This window comes from Magnolia sinica, chromosome 15, assembly GCF_029962835.1.
Source record: "Magnolia sinica isolate HGM2019 chromosome 15, MsV1, whole genome shotgun sequence".
In the NCBI taxonomy this organism is placed as follows: Eukaryota; Viridiplantae; Streptophyta; class Magnoliopsida; order Magnoliales; family Magnoliaceae; genus Magnolia; species Magnolia sinica.
This window is the reverse complement of record NC_080587.1, coordinates 27,801,648-27,816,591: the sequence shown is the minus strand read 5'-3', so window position 1 is coordinate 27,816,591 and position 14,944 is coordinate 27,801,648. Positions and strand designations below refer to the sequence as shown.

The following is a 14,944-nucleotide window of genomic DNA, read 5'->3' as shown; positions in this document are numbered from 1 at the left end:
GACCCATCCTTCCTGCCAACGCATCACACGTGTAGGACGCTCCCCCCCACGCACGTACGCAAGGAGGAGAGGGCCCCACCGTCAACCTGGATCGATGACGACATCCAGGGAGGCACCCCTAGTTATAAGACTAAGTTTTGGTTCGTTGGAGTGGGCCCGGTAGTCAAATAAAGCGCATCATGGGTTCTCATGATCGTGACCCACTAATCTAATTAGTCTCATATTTTAGGTTTTTTCTTATTAATGTTATTTAGAATATCATGGACGGTTTAGATTATTTTGATTAGTTATTATTTGTGTTTACTTCATCGCCAAGTAATAGGTTGTGCACATGCCGCGAGTTTTAGGGGTATAGGGTTTTCTTATAAATAAGCACCCCTTGTAGGCTTTTTTTCTTAATGAAGATAAATAAAAATTGTTGGGTTTTCCTACTCCTTTCCGAGTTATGAAAACCTAATTGGGTGCGAAGCCCTCCCGTCTTTGAAGGCCTAATTACCGTGGTGCGAAGCCACATCTCTCCCGATTCGCTCCCATCTTCTACCATCCACCCTTCTCATCTCCCACAATCATCTGCGCTACAAATCTGTCTTTTATTGTAGCAACTTTCCTATCTTCAGCAGAATTCCAGAATCTGGCCCTACAGGAGGGCTGAAACTTCGGCGGAGCACCACGCCTAGACTGTACATCGGATCAACTTGAAACTTGGACATTTTGAAGCTCAGCCATGGCCGGCCAAACCCAAGAGGGTATTTTTTGAGTTCATGGGCCCCACACACATGCGGCCAGCCATCAGCGCACGTGCGTCAGGCCCAACCTGCTGTCCACATGCGCGGGTTGGTTACGGGTTCTCTCTCTCTCCTCTCTTTCACTCCTCTCTCACCTGATTTCCCTAACCCTAACCCTATATTGTCACAAATCCCCAATTTCTATCCCATTCCTTCCTAGGGTTCCCCGAATTGAACCTGTGAATCCCTTAGATTGGTGAAATATTTCTGTGCATGCGTGGATGAATTTACTCTTCTTTAAGTATCGTTTGGTCCATAATTTTTACTAATCCAGCCCTAGCTTGTGTAGGCCTAGACCCATGCAGATTCCCCTTGTTAAGTGCTTGACGTTACGTGGGATGTGGAATTTTGTGTGATTGTCTCTGAACTAGTGTGATCTAAAGCCTGAAAATCTTGCACATCATATTTGAATTTCATGTCCTGCATCAAATTTGGTATCAGAGCTTAGGGTTCTTATCGGGGAATGCATTACATGTTTAGGATTTAGTTGTTTATGTCCATTACGCATCAATTATCATCATATATGGCTGTTTAGAGGTCCATAAACGCTGACATAAGCTGCTGAAATTTTCTGTCATCCCCTTATTTGAATTATTTTAGAAATTAACTTAGATTTCTATTTCTAGGTTTAGAAACTTTCCTTTTCTATTTTTAGAAACTTTCTTAATCTGTTTTTAGAAACTAATTTCCTTTACTTTTTCTTTTTTTTTAAAAGTAGTTTACTTTCCTTTTTCTTTTTTAGAAACTAACTTACTTTCTATTTTTAGAAACTTTTCTTCTTCGTTTTTAGAAACTAGGTTGCTTTTTTAGAAACTTTCCTAATTTGTTTTTAGAAACTTTCCTTTTTCGTTTTTAGAAACTAGGTTGCTTCTTAAATTTTATATATATATATATAAACAATGTTCTTATATTTTGACAACTATATTGCGGGATTTTGGTAGTATTGTTTAGTTTTCCTCATATAGAGTCTCATAGGATCATTTAGTCTCATTTAATCGCATATAGTCGTAGTAGAAGGTCCACAGGTTGAGTTAGCAGTTGTAAGCCCACAAGTACGGGTCGTGGTTTTGGCTTGCACCTATGCTAAACATGGAGCAATTGCAAAAATCAGTGAACAAGTTGACCCAGCAGGTTGAGTCTTTTAGTAAGCGCTTAGAACAACGTATGGACCAACGCTTTAAGCAGCTTTATTTGCGCATTACCCGACTAGAGACCTTCGCCAGGGCAAACCCCACCATTGGGAAAGATGCTCAATCTCAAGCAGGTGGTCAATAGGCTAGTATAGAGTTACCCACTGAGGCCACTCCGGTAGTGGATGAGTTTCGTGATACCTTTCCTGATGATCTACCGGATAAGTTTTCCCCTATAAGGGATATACAACACACCAGGACACGTGACACCGTACTACATATAGTCGAGTTTGTGTTTAACAGTTTTGTCAATAGGTCCACATGTCTAAGTCCTTTTAAAGTGACTGCTTGTCACTGTCCCATATGCCGTCAGAGTCTGCAGAGTCTTTTCCGCATCACATTCATTCATGGCATCAAGAAATCAGGCAGAAGATCATAGTAATGAACATTACTCACTATCTGCAGACCAACATAAACGTTTCAAGGAATTCAATGTAAGGGATTGCGATGGTCCGCATCAAGCCAAAGCGGTACCCTTAGGGAGCCGTTCATAAATTACACGCGCGTAGCGCTAGACCATTCAAAATTATAAAACGAAACGGTCTCAACACGTATGAGGGTAGATCTTTCACCTTCCATGGCAATTAATCTGACATTCAATGTGGAGGTTCTAGTTGCATTTCAGGGAACTACTAATACATTGTCCAGCCTGTCACCTAACCATCTTGATTCCCCAAATATTTCCCTTAATCCATGGCCCCCTCCCGACCCATCTTCCCAGCCTCTACCTCCCATACCTACCCTTCCCACACCCATAAAGGAGATAGAGGATATTTTAGACCATCAGATAATATCCACATCGGACGGCGGGTTTCAGAAGTACCTGGTTAAATGAAAGTCACGCCAAGCTTCAGACCGTACGTGGCTCACTAAGGAGGAGCTTCAGAGACTTGATCCTTACATCTCAGAGTGGTTCAAGAGTTTTGTTTCGCCAGTGGTGAAACCTTCGCAGGCGTGGAGAATTGATGGGGACATCTCGCGCACATGCACGTCCCCCCCCCCCCCCCTCGCACGTATGCAAGGAGGAGGGCCCCACCGTCGATCTGGATCGATGACGACGTACAGGGAGGGTCCCCTAGTTAGAAGACTGAGTTTTGGTTCGTTTGAGTAAGCCCAATAGTCAAATAAAGCCCATCATGGGTTCTCATGATCGTGGCCCACTAGTCTAATTAGTGTCATATTTTAGGTTTTGCTTATTAATGTTATTTAGAATATCATGGACGGTTTACATTACTTTGATTAGTTATTATTTGCGTTTACTTCATCGCCAAGCAACAGGTTGCACAAATGACACGAGTTTTAGGGGTATAGGGTTTTCTTATAAATAAGCACCCCTTGTAGGCTTTTTTTCTTAATGAAGATTAATAAAAATTACTGCGTTTCCTTGCTCCTTTTCGAGTTATGAAAATCTAATTAGGTGCGAAGCCCTCCCTTCTTTAAAGGGCTAACTACTATGGTGCGAAGCCACATCTATCCCGATTCGCTCCTATCTTCTACCATCCACCCTTCTCATCTCCCACAATCATTTGCGCTACAAATTTGTCCTTTATTGCAGCAGCTTTCCTATCTTCAGCAGAATTCCAGAATCTGGCCCCACAAGAGGGCTGAAACTTCGGCAGAGCACCACGCCCAAACCGTACATCGGATCGACTTGAAACTTGGAGGTTTTGAAGTTCAGCCTTGGCCAACTAAACCCAAGAGGGCGTTTTTTGGGATTGTAGGCCCCACACATGTCAAGCCCAACCCGCTATCCACATGCGTGGGTTGGTTACAGGTTCTCTCTCTCCTCTCTTTCACTCCTCTTGCACCTGATTTCCCTAACTCTAACCCTAGATTGTCATAAATCCCCAATTTCTATCCCATTTCTTTAACCCTAGGGTTCCCCAAATTGAACCTGTGAATCCCTTGGATTGGGGAAATATTTATGTGCATGTGTGGATGAATTTGCTCTCCTTTGACTATTGTTTGGTCCATAATTTTTACTGATCCAACCCTAGCCTGTGTAGGCCTAGACCCGTGCAGATTCCCCTTGTTGAGTGCTTGACGTTATGTGGGATGTGGAATTTTGTGTGATTGTCTCTGAACTAGTGTGATCTAAAGCCTGAAAATCTTGCACATCATATTTGAATTTCATGTCCTGCATCAAATTTGGTATCAGAGCTTAGGGTTCTTATTGGGGAATGCATTACATGTTTACGATTTAGTTGTTTATGTCCATTACGCATCAATTATCATCATATATGGCTGTTTAGAGGTCCATAAACGCTGACATAAGCTGCTGAAATTTTCTGTCATCCCCTTGAATTATTTTAGAAATTAACTTAGATTTCTATTTCTAGGTTTAGAAACTTTCCTTTTCTATTTTTAGAAACTTTCTTAATCTGTTTTTAGAAATTAATTTCCTTTCCTTTTTCTTTTTTTTAGAAAGTAGTTTACTTTCCTTTTTCTTTTTTAGAAACTAACTTTCTATTTTTAGAAACTTTCCTTTTTCGGTTTTAGAAACTAGGTTGTTTTTTTTTAGAAACTTTCCTAATTTGTTTTTAGAAACTTTCAATTTTCGTTTTTAGAAACTAGGTTGCTTCTTAAATTTTAAAAAATAAATAAATAAAAACACGTTCTTATATTTTGTCAACTATATTGCAGGATTTTGCTAGCGTCATAGTAGGTCTTTAGGTTGAGTTAGCAGTCATATGCCCACACATACGGGTCGTGGTTTTGGCTTGCACCTACACTAAACATGGAGCAATTGCAAAAATCAGTGAACAAGTTGACCCAGCAGGTTGAGTCTTTAGGTAAGCGCTTGGAACAACGTATGGACCAACGCTTTGAGCAGCTTGATGTGCGCATTACCCGACTAGAGACCTTCGCCAGGGCAAACACCACCATTGGAAAAGATGCACAATCTCAGGCAGGTGGTCAAGAGGCTATTGTAGAGTTACCCACTGAGGCCATTCCGGTAGTGGATGAGTTTCATGATATCTTTTCTGATGATCTACCGGATGAGTTTTCACTATAAGGGATATACAACACACCAGGACGTGGGACACCGTACTAGCTATAGTCAAGTTTGCATTTAATAGTTTTGTCAATAGATCCACAAGTCTAAGTCCTTTTGAAGTCACTACTGGTTATAAACCTAGGAAACCTATTGATCTTGTCCATATGTCACTATCCCATAGGCCGTCAGAGTCTGCAGAGTCTTTTGCACATCACATTTATTCATGGCATCAAGAAATCAGGCAAAAGGTCATGACTAGTAATGAACATTACTCACTTTCTACAGATCAACATAAACGTTTCAAAGAATTCAATGTAAGAGACTCTGTGATGGTCCGCATCAGGCCAGAGCAGTACCCTCAGGGAGCCATTCATAAATTACAAGCGCATAGCACTGGACCATTCAAATTTATAAAACGAAACGATCTCAACGCGTATGAGGTAGATCTTTCACCTTCCATGGGAATTAGTCTCACATTTAAGGTGGAGGATCTAGTTGCATTTCAAGGGACCACTGATACATTGTCCGGCCTGTCACCTAACCATCCTGATTCCCCAAACATTTCCCTTAATCCATGGCCCCCTCCCAACCCATCTTCCCAGCTTCTACCTCCCATACCTACCCTTCCCACACCCAGAAAGGAGATAAATGATATATTGGATCATCAGATAATATCCATGTCGGACGGCAGGTTTTAGAAGTACCTGGTTAAATAGATGTCACGCCCAGCTTCAGACAGTACGTGGCTTGCTGAGGAGGAGCTTCAGAGACTTGATCCTTACAATTCAGAGCGGTTTAGGAGTTTTGTTTCGCCAGTGGTGAAACCTTCGCAGCCGGAGAATCGATGGGTACATCTCGCTTACATGCACGTCTCCCCCTCCATGCACGCATGCAAGGAGGAGGGCCCCACTGTTGATCTGGATCGATGATGATGTCCAAGGAGGGCCCCCTAATTAGAAAACTGAGTTTTGGTTCGTTGGAGTGGGCCCGATAGTTAAATAAAGCCCATCATGGGTTCTCTTGATCGTGGCCCACTATTCCGATTAGTCTCATATTTTAGATTTTGCTTATTAATGTTATTTGGAATATCATGAACGGTTTAGATTACTTTAATTAGTTATTATTTGTATTTACTTCATCGCCAAGTAATAGGTTGCACACATAGCGCGAGTTTTAGGGGTATAGGGTTTTCTTACAAATGAGCACCCCATGTAGGCTTTTTTTCTTAATGAATATTAATAAAAATTGATGTGTTTTCCTGCTCCTATTCGAGTTATGAAAACCTAATTGGGTGCGAAGCCCTCCCTTCTTTAAAGGGCTAACTACTGTGGTGCGAAGCCATATTTATCCCGATTCGCTCCCATCTTCTACCATCCACCCTTCTCATCTCCCACAATCATTTGCGCTACAAATTTGTCCTTTATTGCAGCAACTTTCCTATCTTCAGCAGAATTCCAGAATCTGGCCCTGCAAGAGGGCTGAAACTTCGGCGAAGCTCCACGCCCAGACCGTACATCGGATCGACTTGAAACTTGGAGGTTTTGAAGCTCAACCCTGGCCGACCAAACCCAAGAGGGCGTTTTTTGGGTTCGTGGGTCCCACATACGTGCGGTCAGCCATCAGCGCGCATGCGTCAGGCCCAACCTGCTGTCTACATGCGTGGGTTGGTTACAGGTTCTCTCTCTCCTCTCTTTCACTCATCTCTCACCTGATTTCCCTAGCCCTAACCTTAGATTGTCATAAATCCCCAATTTCTATCCCTTTTCTTTAACCCTAGGGTTCCCCGAATTGAACCTACGAATCCCTTGGATTGGGGAAATATTTCTGTGCATGTGTGGATGAATTTACTCTCCTTTGAGTATCGTTTGGTCCTTAATTTTTACTGATCCAGCCCTAGCCTGTGTAGGCCTGGACCCGTGCAGATTCCCCTTGTTGAGTGCATGACGTTATGTGGGATGTGGAATTTTGTGTGATTGTCTCTGAACTAGTGTGATCTAAAGCCTAAAAATCTTGCACATCATATTTGAATTTCATGTCCTGCATCAGCTATAGAATGAAAACTGCCTAGTGTCAATCTGGTAGGTTTACTTATTAGACAGGCTAGACAATTAAGTCCATGAACATATCATGCGTGACTGTACAAGCATGAAAGACCTCATTAAATTGATCAACCTAACTTCTATGCCAGCAAACTTCTTTATGGGTCTATCTTTTGCATGGATCAGATGTCCTACACATGACACGATAACAGAAAAATTGGGGCATAAGTGACAAATTTTCATGCACGTATTATCTGCATATATGGCCTTCCTTAAGTCTTATCATCAACCAATGTTCCAAATATTGGCAATATTATTGGTATTGCCAGGTCAACAATACTAAAACCCCTAGTAATACAAAAGGTTGCTTATAATTTCAATATTATTGGCAATATCTGGCAATACTAGCAATATTTTGGTCTCTGGAGAAAACTAGGGAAATCTTAATTTACTCAAACTTTACCCCTCAAATTAAAAATGGATGTTTTAGAATGACATGAACTCATTTTGGATATAATTTCACTGCTTTTTTTTTTTTCAACAGCACATGGTTTAGGCCCTTATAAAATGGAAACTTATTGTGTGTAGTTTTTTTTTTTTTTTTTTTTTTTTTTTTTTTAAATTCCTAATTATGTAAACATGTGTCTCTTAACATCTCCTGAAGTTTCATTGAAATTTCTACTTTTTTCCGTATGTTTCCCACGTCCCTTAGTTACCGATATTTTTCCAAGTATTGAGATAATATCACAATATCAATACATGTTTCTGTATCCTGAACATCGATACATGTAATGATATTGATACTCTAAAACATTGACCTCGACACATGCGATAACGATAGTATCAGTTGATACCCTTGGTCATAATAAATATAAGACAATATCTACGAAACAATGAAACTTTATAAAAGGTGCTGGACAATACATTGAAATACATCACCAATATCACGATGTATCGGGCAATACTATGGAGTTTTAACTCCCTAGGTGTTCTGCATTGGTGATGTGCGATACTGAAAATGTATCGACAAAACCACAATAGCGTCCCCCACCCTTAAAAATTAAATGAACGAAAAAACACCATTTTCTCCTGGATTTTTTTAAGGGATCTATTCTAAACTACATATAGGCAACTCCTTGCGAGTTGTTCGGAACAAATCTTGTTTTTGGAATGGAAATCAAGATCAAAAGGCAAAAACAAACCAAAACCCATTAGATAAGATTGTTTGGTATTTTCTTTGCTTTTACTTCAATAGTTTATTCATAATCAGTAGAAACAAGCTAGAAACCATAATTATGTATGATTTGCATGCAAAATCATGGATTTAGCGCTTAGATTTTCGAATTTGGGAAAAATCAAAGAATTTAGGGAAAATCCTGACTTCTTCCATTTTTACCAATTTTAATTGGAAGTAAGATGTCAAAAAATCACTAGAGAGTCTTGTAGGCCGATCTACAGATTGGTGGCAATTTCTTCAATTTTCCAAAAAAAATATTTTCAATAAAAAATTGCAAAAAATAATTAAACATTCATATTTTTTTAAATAATGTTGATCAGCGTAAATTGCTTAATGTATGCGTATATTTCGTACTTGTATTTTACGATTTATGAATTACATGAACTAATTTTTGTATATAATTGCATCACTTCTCTTAGACAGTAATAGTTTAGGACCCTATAAAAAGGAAACTTATTATGCATGCTTTTGTTTGTGATATTTTGAGTTCTTAGTGTTTAATCATGTGTCTTTTAACATCCTTGAAGGTATTATCAAAAAATTCCATCACTTTCCCAATATTCTCCCAATGTTTCCTTCAGATAAAGATACATTACCCAATACATGCAATACAGATATGTTCCTGTATTCCAAGAGTGTGATACATGCATCGATAATGACACTACAAGCAATAATCATGACACAAACACAACACAATCCGTCAATGTGGTCATTGTCCGATTGACAAGTTGCTTCTTGGAACAGTCACCGATAAAATAAAAATATTTACAGTGATTGGTAAAGCTTAGAGGTTTGATCAACCACCCACTTCCGGGAGAACCCTGAAACTTGGTCAATCAATAGCCAGCTCTTGGACAGCCCATGTAACTGCATTGATGTCTCTGACAACAAGCTTGATGCAGTTTAGTCTGAAACAATTGGTCAACCCCAAAATGTATTAAATGGGTGAGAAACATCCAATTGTTGCAAGTTTAATATGTGAGAGGTGGCTCATCGATTGAGTGGTATACACCAATGATGTGAAAATGACATGTTCTAGAATAATTGGATGGTCCAGTTTCATGATTTGCAAGGTGCACTCAATAGTAAGAGATTGATCAGACTTTTTAGGATATTCTGATTGATCTAATTTTTGAGCCATGGCCTTTTCAAGAGGTGACCTATTGATTGGATGACATGGATAAATGGGTGTGTTCACTGGTCATGTTATATATCTATAATTAGATAGAGTAATGAAACAAACTCTTAAGACATAGATGACGTCAAGAAACAAATATCAAAATGTTAGAAGCAAATGGCTGTGCTAAGAAGCTGAAACCTGGATGTGATCCTTTAATGCTGCAAGCGCATTGCCCATGACAGCCGCATCACCATGGTCGTGTCCATTAGGCTATAGAAAAGGTAGCATAATGATATCAATTAAAAGTTGTACTAACTATTATAAAAGACCATAATTTATTAATTAAGTAAACCACAAAAAGATCAAAGTTCACTAAGGGGCTGTTTGGTTGTCCAATTTCCAATGTAATTGAAAGTAAATGAACCATCATTATCTATTCAGGTGTTTGGTTAAGAGAGAATTACGGCATAAAAAACAACAGTTAAATAAACATGTAAAGTGATGTAGATAGGGTCGCAGACAGTTTCATGGAAAAGATGGACTAGAGAATGCCGATCGGAGGCGGAAATGATCCGGAACGTTAGAACCTTAAAATAGTCGTATCTCGCAAACTGGGATGAGTTTTTCGACATATCATATATGATTTTGGGGTAGGAGAAGCTACTTTAGCCAACCGACCCCGCTACGCCGGATTGCCCACACCGGATTTGCGAGATTCCATCAGATTGATGGTCAAAAGTACCTTTTATTTTCGTTTTTACTATAAATAGTAAGTTTTAGTTCAAGTATAACTTTTGATCCTTTGGGTTGTAGGAGTCATGCCAACATGAAAAGGGCTTAGAAAAATTAGGAGAATAACGTGGTTAGGCTAAATTGGACACTTACTATTTTTGGCCAAAAAACATGAAGTCTAGTAGGAACAGTGACCGTCTATAAATAGTAAGTTTAGTATTTATAGTAAGTCACGTTTTTTAGGGTGTTTGAGTCTAAAACTCCATCCTAGGTTTGAGCTCATTATTTAAAGGATTGTAATTTCGTTTATTTATTTATTTTTATCATCAATCAATTTATTTTCGAATTTATTAGATATCATTTCTATTTTTATCCCTCATGGATTCGAGGAAGCTCTGTGAGAAGTCCAGAGACCTCCGTAGATTCGGAGTAGTTATTCCCTGAGGAAGACGGTGATCGACCTCATCATATCCCTCCTGCGTCATAAAGTAAACATGTAAAGGAAATTGTAATCATTACATTTTTACACAGTAAAAGGCCCATTTCTATAGGCCCATTTCTACAGTAATGCCCCTGTAAAACAAACAATGGTATAATGTAATCATTGTAGTCAAATGTAAGTGATGTCTTTAGAGAGTATTAGTGTATAGTGTATGTGGTTAGTGGAACTTTTAATGTAAGTGCATGTGCAAACTTTCCTCCTCCTGCAGTATACTATATGCTCTATTCTAATAAAACATTGTGTTAGGGGATGTTGGCTAACACACAACATTTCCTCCAAACTCTCTTCTTTCCTCTTCTTCTCTCTCACTCTTCTCCTCTTTTCTCCACACTATAATCATCAAATCATCTTCTAATTGGTATCAAAGCATAGATCAAGGCATTCCGCATCCAACAAGTTGAAAGGCGACATGACATCTTGCTGACATTAGCAGTCATCAGCATTGTATGGACGCATTGACCTCATTTGAGCTAAAAGTTTAGGGGTTTGATAAATCTTGATTTTAGAAGATTTGTTATGATTTTTTTCATACTTTTTTAGACTTTTCATGCTATTTTGGTTGAAATAGAGAAATTCTAAAATCAGGTCCTTCATCTGTTTTTCTTCAATCTACCTCAAATCGATACGTTTTTCTTTAGTTTCTTTGCTCAAGATGGACCGAAATCTTCCTCCCAAGCTACTGATGGAAGATTTTTAGCTATGATTCATGTTTGAGTAGGTTTTAACCTCAAATTGACGTGCGGTTGGGCCGTTTTTCACTCGGTTGCTTCAGATCTGACTGGGTTTCTTGTTATTTTTGAAGATTACTAATTTTTTGAGGTTTATCTCTCATTCCCTTGAAGGATTGAGTGAGAAATCGTTGTTTGAATCAATCATTCTTACTTGGAGTCTCCTATGGACGACAAAGGGCCCTCATCTCTTGGCATAGGCTCTCTTGAATCCAACCCCTTGCAAATTATCTCCATTAAGTTGAATGGTGACAATTATCTTCAATGGGCACAATCTGTAAAAGTGTTCTTAAGAGCCCATGAGAAGTCATATATTTTGGATGATCATCCAAGCTCTACAGATGCTACCTACAAGTTTTGGACAATATCTCTCATTCCCTTGAAGGATTGAGTGAGAAAGAGTAGTTTGAATCAATCCTTCTTACTTGGAGTCTCCTATGGACGACAAAGGGCCCTCATCTCTTGGCATGGGCTCTCTTGAATCCAACCCCTTGCAAATTACCTCCATTAAGTTAAGCGGTAATAATTATCTTCAATAGGCACAATCTGTAAAAGTGTTCTTAGGAGCCCGTGAGAAGTCGTATATTTTAGATGATCATCCAAGCTCTATAGATGCAACCTACAAGTCTTGGACAAAGGAGAATTATCAAGTTATTGCATGGTTGTTGAATAGTATGGATTCTTCGATTAGCCCCTCAGTGATGTTTTAATCCTCAGCTAAAGGCATTTGGGATACGCTTCATGAATGTTCTCGAAGTCTCAGAATTTTTCACAGGTATTCCATCTTATTCAAGAAATTGGTCGGTTCCAACAAAACTCAAGATCAGTAAAATATTACTATTCGACACTTCGGGGCATGTGGGATAAGTTGGACCTGTATCAGCCTCTTCCTTCTAAATGTAAAGAAGATCATGAACATGCCCATAAGCAGCGGGACGATACTCATATCATGCAATTCCTAGTCAGGTTGAACTTCGATTGTCCTCATGTTTGACATCAGGTTGTTGTGCTGGATCCTCTTCTTCCCCCATTGACGACAGTCTATGCCATGTGCCAGCGCGCTACTGTCTCCGCTCTTCCTTCCCATTCATTTTTACCACCAGAGCGTTCGGCACATCTTGCTGGCAATCAGTCTTCTCTTCTTCTTCTTAGTCTTCGGGCACCATCCTTGAGTTCAGGGTGCATTTTTTGTTATGGTGGTCGTGGTAGAGGTCGCGAGAGAGATCCTAGTCGTGGCGACCGTAATCTTCATAGTCGTAGTGGACATGAATGAGGACTTGATGGTTCCTGCATTTGTTTGCATTGCGGTGGAATCAATCACACTATTGATTATTGCTGGCAGCTCATGGTCGTCCTACGTGTGTCATTGCTTCTATTGCTTCCACAGTTGAGCAGTCTTATTCAGGAAAGTCTCTCATCATTTCTCGGGCTACATATGATGCCTTGATGCGGCTTCATGTTCATGATATTCATGAGCCTTCTCACGCAGCTTTGGCCCAGTCAGGTACTGCTCTTCTTGTGTCATCCTCTCCTACCACCTAAGTCATAGACTCTGGGGCTTCCTCCAATATGACCAATAAGTCACAACTCTTTTCCTCTTATTCACCTTCTCCCCACACTCAGTATGTCATAGTTGCAGATGGAACCCAAACTCTCATCTCCGGGATTAGTTCCATCGCTCTCTCCTTCCTTGCCTCAGCCCTCAGTCTTACATGGGCCTCGTTTTCCATTAAACTTATTGTCTGTTAGCTCTCTTACTAAATTATTAAATTGTTTCATTACCTTCTCCCCTTCATATTGTTTATTCCAGGACCTACAAACAAAGATAGTGACTGGTGGGGGGCATAAGCGGGGAGGCATTTATCTTCTCGATGATACACCCGCTGCAGCTTCTAGAACCCTTTCTCTGCATCAAGGGTCCATGACACGATGACGGCTACCCATCAATAGTTAGATTGAGAATTTTGTTTCCCTCCTTATCTATTACTAAACTGTTATGTTGTAATATTTGTGAATTGTCTAAACATCATCGTGCTATGTTTCCTCCATGCTCTTCAAGGAGGAAACCTCAACCTTTTGCTTTGGTTCACTCAGATGTCTGGAGACCAGCTCCGGTTACCTCCACTTTTGGAATTAGATATTTTATCACCTTTATTGATAATTATTCACGCATGATTTGGGTTATCTTTCGAAATCTAAGAGTGAAGTGTTTGATGCGTTTAAAGTGTTTTATCATGAAGTGTACACTCAGTTTCAATGTTCCATCAAAACCCTCCATTCGATTATGGGGGGAATACATGTCCATTGCCTTTCTGTCCTTCTTGCAGGAGCATGGTATTTTGTCTCGAACGTCACGTGCTCTCACACCTCAACAAAATGGTATCGTAGAATGAAAGAATCGTCATCTTCTTGAAGTTGCTCGCACCCTTCTCCTTGGTAAACACCTACTTAAAAATTTTTGGGGTGATGCTCTTATAACTGCTACTTTTCTTATTAATCATATACTCTCACGTATCTTTTCTTACAAATCTTCATTTACTATATTGTATCCTCATGACAATCTATTTCCTCTACCACCTAAAGTTTTTTGTTGCACATGCTTTGTTCGAATTTTGTATAGAAGTAATGATAAACTTAGCCCTAGGGCAATTAAACGTGTCTTCTTAGGATACACTCGGAGTCAGAAAGGGTATGAATGTTATGACCCCTTGACTCGCAAGAAATATGTCGCTGCCAATATAACCTTCTTTGAGGATGTTTTTTTTTTTTTCAGCTCCAAGTCGATCCTTCTGTAATCCTCTTGCGAGTCAGGGGGAGCATGACTCTTATTATCTTCCTCTTTCCACTAGTGATCACGGGGAAACTCCTCTCCCCTCCGTTCAGCATCCTATTGGTGATTTGGGTGACCCTAAGCCATTGCGGGTGTATCATCGTCGAGATAAGTCTTCACACGCTCAGCCATCCACCCTTCCACTCACTTTGGATATTGGCTCAGGTGACTCTCCTTCCTCGAGTTTGGATCTCCCAATTGCCTTGCGCAAATGGTCACGAGCTTGTACTCAACACCCCATTAGTAATTTTATTTCGTATTATCATCTTTCACAGTCTTTTCAGTCGTTTACAGCTTCCCTTTCATCACAGACTATTCCTCGGTCTTTCTCACATGCTCTTCAAAGTCTTGATTGAACAAAGGCGATGATAGAAGAAATATCTGCTCTTAAGAAGAATTATACTTGGGAGCTTGTGCCTCTTCCTTAAGGGCATAAACTTGTTGGATGTCAATGGGTTTACACGATCAAGTTCCTTCCAGACGGCTCCATTGATCACTATAAAGCCCGTCTTGTTGCTAGGGGCTACACGCAAACTCATGGTGTGTATTACTTCAAGACATTCTCTCTGGTGGTTAAGCTTAATTCTATTCGTGTTGTGATCTCCTTGGCCGTTAATTTATCCTGGCCCTTTCTTCAACTTGATGTTAAGAATGCATTTATCCATGGGGACCGTGCAGAGGAAGTCTACATGCATCAACCTCCTGGCTTTGTTGCTTTCCACAACCATGCGCTTATATATTGGTTAAAAATGGCTCTTTATGGACTCAAACAATCCCCGCGTG

At 39.9% G+C, this 14,944-nt stretch overlaps 1 protein-coding gene across 8 annotated transcripts in view; it reads right to left on the bottom strand.

Moving 5' to 3' along the window:
* The window catches only part of LOC131228184 (pullulanase 1, chloroplastic), a 166,046-nt gene that overhangs the window by 59,173 nt on the left and 91,929 nt on the right, over positions 1–14,944 (bottom strand). For 6 of the 8 annotated variants that reach the window (XR_009162745.1, XM_058224045.1, XM_058224041.1 and 3 more), the window contains one exon: positions 9,568–9,639. The exons of the other annotated variants lie outside the window; for them this stretch is intronic. Coding sequence is in view for 5 of the 6 variants with exons in the window: in XM_058224045.1 (XP_058080028.1) it covers positions 9,568–9,639 (72 nt within the window). In the remaining variant the exon portion in view is untranslated. The remainder of the gene's footprint in view (positions 1–9,567; positions 9,640–14,944) is intronic. 8 annotated transcript variants of the gene reach the window in all.